The 10982-nt window shown below is 36.7% G+C and overlaps 1 protein-coding gene across 1 annotated transcript; it reads right to left on the bottom strand.

The window, feature by feature from the left end:
• Positions 1-4559: 4559 nt before the first annotated feature.
• LOC100551000 (myotubularin-related protein 7-like) lies at positions 4560-10894 on the bottom strand. Its single transcript, XM_010710140.3, has 6 exons — positions 10835-10894; positions 10430-10479; positions 8832-9032; positions 7800-7940; positions 5838-5964; positions 4560-5385 (listed from the first exon to the last, which is right to left on the bottom strand). Exons 1-6 carry the CDS (start codon positions 10892-10894, stop codon positions 5026-5028), a joined length of 939 nt encoding a protein of 312 aa, XP_010708442.1. The 3' UTR covers positions 4560-5025.
• Positions 10895-10982: the final 88 nt, after the last annotated feature.

Here is a 10982-nt window from a genome sequence, read left to right as displayed (position 1 = left end):
TTAAGCATTTAAAAATTCATCTTTTAGGAAAAAAAGCTCAGAACACCCTGAATCCATCAGTGGTGTACTTAGTCAATTACAGATATCCTGTAAAATAAATAGGAATGACCAGCCTGCTTCTGGCTCTTACAGGATATGCCAGTCTGCTGCTGTCTTTGTAAGTGTTGTTGCTTTTTATTTTCTTTTGTTGTTCTTTTAGTTCAATACTAGTTGTGCCAATGCAAACACTTCCTTAAAGCTAGCCTTCTTAATGTCACCAGAACACATAATAAAACACCGATTATTAGTCTGTCAGAGGTAACTGGCATGTAGCATGCTGATAGTTCATAGTGAAGCACATTCCTTACCTTATTTTGCAGAAATGTGAGGTGTATTTGTAAATTGAGCTTTAAGCAATTCCCTATGAAGCGTAAGAGGATCGAAGCTGCTGTTAGATGCATATCCTACAATCTTTCAAAATGTGGTCAGCAGTCTGGATTAATAGGTTACATACAGTGACTGGTTTCTGAAGACCTTCCCCTGTGTCACCTCCATAGTGAGGTGTTTTGCCAAATGGAAGAGTGAAATAAATAAGAAATGTGAAAGTAAGGAGGTGACTTCGGTGTTTTTGGTGTTGCAGTAGTTTAGGATGGGAGCGACGGCCCATTCTGTTTTGTAACTGCTAATTGAGCCTGGTTGTGCCTCTTAGGGTATCTGATCTCACTGCAAAATGTTTTCCTGTTTTTATTTTTCTGTAGTTGATTTCAGTCCTCTTGGCAAGAGACTACTTAAATCCAGAACTGATTGCTCCATATAGCAATTGTAACTCAGTGGTATTGCAGACCAGAGAAATTTTAAAATATGTCTGAAATCAATTAGGTTTCCTTTTAGGGGGAAACTGCATATAACTGCTGTTAATGGTACATTCTGTTGGGGATTATAGAAGAAAGCTTTCCTAGATTTCACAGCTTATTTTACATGCTAAACCCTTCTGAAAGACAGGGACTGTCAGATACGTACAGCTATGCTAACCAACGCTACAAGCAAAAGGCTATATAAATTAGTTCTAAGTAATATCTAATCTTTAACTGTCTTTTTTGCTCTGTACATACTGCTGCAGCTTTGCCACTTTGGACCTTGATCGAATGCAGAAGTTAAAAATCTTTTAGTCTTGTTTCTGACTGAGCTCTTATTAGTCCCACTGAAGACTAGGAATGGTCTCTTAAGAGAGAGAAAGCTGAAATAAAACATAGGCAACACAGTTAAAGTCAGATATTACAGCCTTATTGTGTACATTACTCTGAATAATAAATACTGTTCTGTGTTAAACTTACAAATAAAGGCTTTGGGATTTTTGACAAATTTGGTAATTGTCTTAAATTATGGATAGAGTTGTGCATTTCAGATGTTGGGCTGGAAATCGGTGGTGCAGAAACTACTCAGAAAGACAAACTTCCATTCTTTGTATGCAGTGTTTTGAGCTTTTTTTGTTTAACTCTTTGAACTGCAGTAATTCCTGGAGCCTTCTTCATTAAAAAGGGTTTTGAAAACCCATATTGCAGCTCTAGTTCAAGCTTTTTTACATGTTTTGGCTTGGTCAGATAGCCCTAGAGATCAAATATAGTAATAAGCTACAAAGAAAGACTGTGACCAGTAATAAGTGAGTACCGTAACACAGTAAGAAAAGAACTGAACTTTTCAGTTGCTGAGAACAGTGCATTGTTCAGAATACTTCTGCAACCCATAAACTTAAAAACAAGTCCTTGCTTCAGTTCAGTCACTGGTTCTAGTGAACCAATAAAGTGTAGTTTAGATTCTTCTACAGAAAGCTTCATATTAGAAAACCACTAAATTATTTTGCTGGCTTCTGGTGCCTTATTGGTACCAGTATAAATAGTATAAGTTAAATGCTTATTTTAATATTCTTTTCTATCTCCCAGTTCTCTGACAATGTTTCTGGCATTTCTCAATACAGGTTTGCCATACTCCTGTTGAAATCCTTATCTTCTAGGCAAAGGCCACCTCTTTATTTGGCAATACAGATAATACAATAATTAAAACAGCAATAGCATTTTCTATGCTAAGTAAACTTACTGTAACTTCCAAGAGTGTAGTTCACCCCCCACTTAATTTTATGAAGAGCTTTTGGTAAGATCCTTCCCTCTAGGCTGTTCCCTCCAACTTTTTTCATCTTATTTATCAACTTCTCAGAATCAGTTACCAATTTACTACCTTTGTTGATGTTGTGTGTAAAGCAGCTGGTCAATACTTTCTCATTCTGTTCTTCAGCCAGAGATCTTATGTGATTATTTGATTCACTGTTTGATCCTGTTAACTTCAGTGTCCTTTAGATACATATTTTCCTACTAAAGAACACCATGAAATGAGGCTAAAATTACACTGCAGAAACCTGTAATGCTCTTCTAATCCCTTCTTCCCAGCTGTTTGTTATGCTCATGTGTGTCCTATTACAAATTACAGAGGGCTTACGCCAAATTTGGAAGAATTTGCAACAGAGGGAAGATCCCTGCAAGGCTCCAAAAAATAAAGTTGTTCATAGCGTGGTTTTCACATCCTTTGTATTCTGCATTCCCTAGAAAAATTAAAGGGATGTAACAGATTCCCATGTAATAAACTCAAGTCAATTGATAGCGGCTTAAACAACTTGATTCAAGGGTGAAAAATAAAAAGCCACCTTAATTTCATCCAGGATTATGAAGTAATGTAACCATCTGTCCATGACCTACGTATTTATTTGGAATTATTTCTCAGCACTAATAATGTCACAAATACATAACATTGCAATGAAAACAGTAGTAAGTAATGCAAAATTCCAAGGATTCAAAGACACATCACAGCAGACTGCTAAGCAGAAACTTCATTTAAAATGTTAGCATGTCAATATTTCAGATGTAAAGCTAGTTACAAGGAATTGCATAAGCAACATGAAGATAGTACTTTGAGTTTGCATATATTCCTGTTCTGCATTTGTTTCTAGGCATGTCTAATACAGTACAATACCATGATATACAATTCTGCATTTTAAAGATGTGAAATAATATCACCTACTCTCAAACTCATTTTTAGGAAGAATAGTTGTACGTATTTTGTTTTCAATGCTGACTTCACAGCATGTGTCTTTACTTTGAGAAAACCCATTCAAAACTTCTTTTAATACCGTAAATTTGACAGGCTACGTTCAAAATATGAAACATTTTTAAAAGTACAATTAAAATCAGGATATTCGTTTAATAAAAAGCCATGGAGATTAAAAACCAGAAGGCTGTAGATTTTCAGCAGCATGTAATTTATCATAGCCCTATTTTTAATTGAGTGACAGTGATTTATCAAACTGAGGCTTGGCCTTCCCAGCACAGCAGTAAGATAAATCTTGCTGTTAAGAATTGAATTATTTGTCAAAGACAGTAACTTCCTTAGGATATTAATAATACTGAAGTTTAGCTACCCATTTTTAATAAGAAGTTCTTAGAACAAAATGAAAAGAGATCCCACAAAAGCAACTGGATTAATAAAACCTAAAGCTTCTAAATTGAGGTATTTTATATAGTTCAGCCTGTAAATCTGTACTTCAAGGAGAAGTACAAAGTGCAATCAAAGTAAACTTACATTACTACCATGCTTTGCTTTACTGGAGCTCAGTACCACATCAGTGCCTCCAAGCCAGTAAGAGCAGACACAAGAATTTTTAATTCCTTCCTATTAAGGAGGGGAAAAAAAAAAAAAAGAACTTGGAAGCACTACAGCTTGATGTGGAGGCCTTTCAGTGTGTTTCAAAACATCCTTAGTGGTTTACTTCCATATCTATGATTATGAAAACTATTGTACCTACTGTTGAAAATTATTAAGCCAAACTTGAGATTATATTTTCCATTGTGTTGTTCCACTCCATTTTTAGTATTAGAAAAGAAAAAAATAATTCTTTGAATTAGTCATTTTCTTAAATTAGCACTACTATGCTCTTTTGAGGTTGGCAAATGCTAAAAAGAGAAAAATTGTGTGCAGATAAAAACACCTTGGTTTCGTATTTTAAACAAAATTTGGAAGAAATATTCTTCATAGGAATTATTGTATGGCAATAAATTTTAATTCTGAATTTAGAGCAATGCTTTCATAAATTACTTTTATGAGTGAGTTTGGACTCCTTATCAGTTGTCCAGTATGTGTGTTTTACTCCCACTGAAATAGCACTGATGATTAGGAGTCAAAATAGACAGGATTTTTATTATGTTTAGAATTTTGCGGCCTAGCATCATTCATTTTAAAGATACTCTTTCCCATAAACGCTGTTATAAGTATTGTTACTTTGATTGAAGTTTTGCTCACAGAAACTCCTGAACTTTCAACACTGGTTGAGAATCAAGTACAAATGGGATGCAGTCACATGCAGCAGCTGCAGCTTAGTAAAGAATCTTTCTTTGGGCTCAATATGCATTTGTCCCCTTCAGCAAGCATGTTCATTTGCTGGGTTTACATTGCCTTAAAGGACTGTAGTAGGAGAAAATGGAAAATAGTTGCTGGAGTTAAAAAAAAAAAAACAAAAACACTGCTCATGGGAAAAGAAAGGAATATAAGGTATGTCCAAAGGCAAAAAAACTCTACAAAAATAAGTTTTGACTACTCGTAAGCCTAGTGCTAATGAACCTGCAGCTTTGTCCATACATAAAGTACTTCGGAATTTTGTGTTTCTGGAGAATAACTATTAATTTGTACAATAAATAATTATGGAAATGTACAGGGTAAGGAACAATTATGTGCACCATTGATAAAGTGAAAAGAAACACCACATCGGCTTAAATAAATATTCATCATCGGCTTAAATAAATATTCGTAACATCAGAGATTAGCATTATGTCTTTAATAATGGCTTGTTCTGCTAAATCTTTACTTACATAATTGCACAGTTCCCTTTCTTTGGATTATTTCTTCAGGCCACAGACAATTCCCATTCTTCATCTGATTAAAAGTTGTCGCTCCAGACCATGAAGGACTCAGCTGCATCTTGATCCTTGCTGCTGTGAAGACATTTCAGACTGCCAGGCATACAGCTTCATCTGAATCCTTGCCACTGTCTTCACTAGGCAAACAGCCACCCGCACTTGGGGACCTACAGCTTAAGTCCTCCACACCAGATTCTTGGTCACTGTTAGCTGAGAGGTCAGGATCAGAGCTTTTCAGGTTGTCCTGTGTCAAAATCAAGGCTGAATCTTCTTCATCCCCTTGTGAAGGGCTCCGGGATGGGAATGATTTCAGATCATTGCTGTACTCTTGGGGAGTGTTAGCTAAGCTGTTGTTGGAAGCAGAAAGCACCAACTCCTTGCTTCGGTCTTGCTGCTTACTCTTGACTTTATTACCATTTAATTGCAATTTTTGAAGATTTGCCAATCTCTGAAATAAAGGAGAGAGTATATATTATATGCACACATTATATTTAGGACTCAGTTTCCCTTTTAAGTGTCTTTACCTTTTGAAAAACAAAGAAAAAGAAACTAAGTTAAGAGCCCAACCCAAGTGACACCCTATAAACCTATTTGTGAAGTATGCGGAACTGAGTTACTGAATGATAGTTGTTGAATATCATTGTCCTGAAATTTATTTCAGGAATAGTATTTGTACACCAACACATGATTTTTTTATTCCTTAAAGATAGAAGTCCACCTTTGTGTCTTATGGATGCCAAAAGCAAAGCATTCCTAGCAATTTATGTGAGGACGTGGACAGTAGCTGAACATCCTCATGGCAGAAATGGATAAGGCACGTAGGAGACTCTTCCACCTGTGGAATTGGGTTTTGTTTGCCATTAGCTCTGAATGTCCCAGATTTTAATAAGTGCTTATTACCTCTCCTAAGACTGCCAGTTCTTCTTCCAGCTGCTGAGTCTCCTCCTTCACTGCCATCAGATAATCAATGACTGACTGTCGAGGATGCAGCCCCTTTTCAAAGCGGTTGTACATACCACTCCAGAACCTGAAATTGATGGGTAGATCAGTAATTTTGTGAGATGGCCTCAGAAGACATTTTTTTCAGCCTTTTTTCCCAGCTGTCACTGGAGTGTGTACACATGTTGCATACATTCATTAAATATTTATTTGGTAAGGTTTATGGTTCATTTACATTAGGTCTGTGCTGAAGATGCAAATCAGTGGACAGAGCTTGAACCACTTCTTATACACAACAGAGAGAAAGGTGAATGACTTAGGTCACACAGCTTTGAGTGGCTCACTGATTCAGGCTTTCAGCAATTCATGTCATTATGGATAAGCAACGGCACAGCCTATCGGAGGAACAAGTATCCTCCAAGAGTAATGCAAACTTTTGCTACAGTACTTTCTTCTATTTACATTGTGTGCACTTTGGAGCATTGAACTGTTTTTCATCCATGGGAGAAAAGAACTCAAACTCCAGTCTGTAGCTTGCTATAGCACCAGAGCACATGGCCAGAACCTGACTTTGCAAGTGTAAGTAGTTCACCAGACAGGTTAAGTAACTGAAGAGCTGCCCTTGGATGTAGCAGTCAAGAAGCTATTGAGTGACATTATTTAAGTCAGATTCTCCCCTAAGTTTATCATCTGATAGCTCATGTTTGGAAATCCTCACGCAACCAAATAATTCAATTAAGATCAACTGGATTACTCATCCAGTGGAGTATCAGTATTTTATAAATCTCACTGTACCAAAAAATAAGATTAATGACTATTTTTAAACTCTTTTAAAATGGCTATGACCTGGGACAGCAGACATGAAAAAAATACAGTTCCTGTCACCTAGGGTATTTATTTTGGCAAATGATTTTACTTACTATTAGAAAACAAGCTAATTGGTTTTGCTTAAGTCACATTTTTTGTGTATTTCTAATCAAGTTCTCTTTACATTAAGATTAATTGAACTATTTATTACTTGAGTCAGGATGTCAATACCAGCACTGCAAAACTTAGTGGGCATTATTAAATTTTGAAAAAATCTTAGTAGTATACACAACAGGTTTTACTTGATATTTAAGTATAATGACAACATGGAGAAAGTCTGCCTTTTGTTTTTGTCCGAATGCTTGGTTTAGCAATTAAACTGTATCAAATTATGATTGCAAAAATGATTGCAAATGGAAGAAGTTTAAACAAATTCAAATTTAGAAAACATTGATGACAACAGAACTGAAATAGCTGCTTCTCAGTCGAAGATGTGAGTAACCACAAAAATAGGACACACAACTATCAATATAGCTCTAATCTTAAGCTTCTTTTCAGACTAATACTCTGCTGTGGAATGCTGCAGAGGTGTTGGCTGACTATGAGCATGCAAGGAAGAGACACATTGCATCTGAACCTGAATTCAGTCTCCATACATTTTCTAATGGAATCATAAATACAAAGGCATTATGTTCTGTACTAACACATCTGTGACTGTATGCTGCCCCCCCCCCCCCCCTCCACGCCTTCTCCTTTTGGCTTGGCTGTTATGCCCAAAGCCTAGCTTAGGGCTGATAATGCTGTCCTGCTAAATGCTACGACTATGAGCCAATCATCTTACCCTATAAATAGCGAGCAGCTTGAGAGTCCCTTGAGCTCTAATTCTCATAACCAGACTTCATGTGATCTCCCCAGTTCCTTCTAAATACTGAGATGCTTTAGTGACTGTAGTCACAGGGTGTGTTAGGTGGAGTAATTATTGGAGATAACTTATTGGGATATTCCTCTCTTAAAATTAAAAAAAGAAAGTGCTGAAGAAACCAACAGAGTGGAATGCAGTAAATATGCAAGGAGTCTGTTCCTTGACAATTCTCAAAGGCAGAGAATATTACCTACTTGTACAAGAAGTTGCAGGGAGCCATCTGTGGGTGCAGGGTCCCCCAGGTTTGACTGTGATCTGGTCTGTACAAAGGATTCAGGTAATCTGCACGATTTTTCCACAAGTGAGCCCACAGTGAATATGTTCTTTCTTGGATTCTGAAAAAATATAGTCAAGTATATAAACGTGTCTAGCATGCTTCAGGTATTGATAAAGCTCTGTTAAGGCATTCCAGTGCTCTGTTTGTAGTTAGCTTTATACTTCCTTAGCAGAATTAGATGTAAGTTACAAGGATAGGGAGGCCTTGGTGAAACTGGAGGGAGTCATTTATAACTCATGCTGGTCATACACACTTGGTAACCCTGATATCTGTATGAATGCTAACTGGCTGCAGAAGCTGAGTAGTCATTTGTTATCTCTATCCTGAGTTAAATTTAGCCATGTTAGGACTTGTAATCATGTCACCTGGCACTGACAGTTGCTACACAAAATAATCTTTACAAAAATAATCTTCACAAAATGATGCTTTACAAGGGAGGATCATGATTCCGTCAGGCAAAGAGACTTTCTGCTTCTTTTTAAGCTTCAATGCTTTTTATGTGGATCACAAAGGTTGGGTTACGGACACAACTTATGCCATATGATGGTGGAGTTGAGTGTTGGCCAGGAAGCATGTAGTATCCATATACAGATTAGAACACAGAAGAACAGTGACTCTTAAACTGAGAACTTAACTATGGTTAAAATCATCTTCTGATTTCTTCAAAGCTGTATGGATAGTTGCCTTGTATATTGTTAATGCAGTGGCTAAAGACCTAATGCTCTCTCATCAGTTCTCTCACTAATCCCTGTTATGCACACTATGGATTATAGTCACAGCAGAGTCCCACTGCAGAGGATCAACTCTTTTGGTATTAATGTGTCACTAGAAGATGACAACCAAGAATAATACGCTGCACCTTGAGCTGTATGAAACCCTGCACAGCTTCCATACAGTAATATCCACAGACCTCGACAGAAATAAAGGACTAAAGAAAAGGCCTTCTTACTTCAGCTCTCGTCTCTCCTTCTGGCTGTTACACAGGAAATTACCAAACTGGCAGGAATAGATGTGGTGTTGTATGTGGATCAGGAATCTCTCATTGAACTCAAAGGCACAAGGAAACTGTTCCATTAGCTGCCAGACACACTCAATGAACTGGTCAATAACAGGGGATATCTCCTTTGGATCTCCATCTAAATTGCCATATCTAAAGCAAGACAAGAAACATTCAATTATAACCCGAAATCCTCTAGGAAAACTGAATTAAGGCTAGTGAAAACAAAACTCTCATTTTCAGCATACATGTATATTGTAGCTATTAATTTCTAAAATCTCAAGTATATTTTTACTTACAAAAATGATGCAAGACTCATGAAGTAGAAGGAAAGCAGAACTTATCAAATAGGAACAAAAGATCTTACAGGTATGTTGTTACCTCGCAGCTAGTTACAGCTGGCTGCTGCATAGCTATGTTTCAGCCTTACTACTAGACAGTTGTGCCACAGTAAGAGAAATCATCCTAAGAATAACTGCAGCAACTTCAGCTAGCTGTCCTGGACAGCCTCTGAATGGTAGACCACTGCCAGACCCAGAAAACAGAGCAGGAGATGAAATGAATAACTTTGGCAGGAAATAGTTTAAGGCTGCCCTCTCTTAGTGACCTTTTTAGAAAGTGGGAAATTATTTATGTGCTACTGTATCTATCAAGTGAACAGGAAACTTTCTATCTGTAAAACTGTTGGAACACCTTGCTGTAGGGGACCTTGAAGAACAGAAACCTGAAATATAAAACACAGAAGTAAAACAGTATTTCATAAGTCCTTCTAATAGGAAGGAGTATTTTTAATTATTCTGTTTGTCTAGTACATATATAATGCGTGTCTGTGTGTATATACAAAAACACGACACATATATGCCAATGCTGTGAAAATCCATCAACATCTAAAATTGAAACCTCTACTTCTCCTGCTGGAATTTCACAGGTGTTGTAGCATTGCACAGATTTCCTGAAAATTTGTTTTGTTTCTAACTGCAAGATAAATTTATACTCATATCAATCAGTATTATGTTAGAGATGCCCAAGATAACTTGTCAGATAAAGGAAATCCAAAAGTCATATATTTGGACATTTCTGAGCAAATGCTACTATTTTCATCAGAGAAAAAAGCATAATAGGAAAAGTATATCTTAGTTATAGGCATGTCTATGAGTTATCTATTAATACTATTAATACTGGAAGATGGACGCTTTCCTGAAATGGGAAGTCTTGGCATTGCTGAAAGATTTGCTGGGTTTCAAAGGCATTTTACAAGCCACATATTTTTCTCTCGCATACATCTCTCATTGCACATAGCAACTGCAAGGCTAGCACTCAGTATTCCCAACAGCAATCTTTGAGTGCATATATAAGAAATATATGAAAAAAAATGTGAAAATATTTCACTTCAATTTTTCCAGGTAGCTAAATTATATACTGGGAGAAAATGTGGTGATATGCTCAGGGCGTTTTGTTGATATGCTTTGAATGACAACAAGTAATGGAATGGCAGTGGATAATGACAACATAAAATACATATAGAGAGAAAAACCTTTGCATGGCCTTACCTGTGGTTAAATTTGTGGCCAAAGGAAACCCAGTCTTTTTCAATTAAAACCTAAAATGAGAATATTGCCTTCAATGTAGTGGAGCAGAGCTGACACATGTGGAAGCAGGCAGAAGAATGGTATAAACAAGCAGTATTAAAATCCCAGGTAATTTTCAGAATAAGCAGAAAAGTGACAAGCCAGATATGATGTAAGCAAGCAGTATTGGAATCTCAAGTGATTTTTACAGTCAGCAGAAAAATAACAAGCAATGTGCACCACTGCCAGCTCAAGAGAAAGTAGCATTCTTGACCGATGCAGGTAGGATGCTAGTGTTTCAGCACAACTTAAATTAGTTTAATTCAACATTTTCTAAAAATAGAACCTACGAATGTTTCAAACCTCTTTTTAATATGTGCCCATTACCTTAACGACAAGTGCTGGTTTGCTTTGAAAAGGAACAGATTTTTCAACAAGCTTGTTCATTGCAATCTAGTGTCTAGGGAGCACACAATTTTGACACTCACAAATTCATGATGCCTGAAAATAACTACAAACTCTTGCTTGCACAAAA

The sequence above is a fragment of the Meleagris gallopavo genome, chromosome 4, assembly GCF_000146605.3.
Source record: "Meleagris gallopavo isolate NT-WF06-2002-E0010 breed Aviagen turkey brand Nicholas breeding stock chromosome 4, Turkey_5.1, whole genome shotgun sequence".
Taxonomy (NCBI): Eukaryota; Metazoa; Chordata; class Aves; order Galliformes; family Phasianidae; genus Meleagris; species Meleagris gallopavo.
This window is presented reverse-complemented; position numbering and strand designations above follow the sequence as displayed.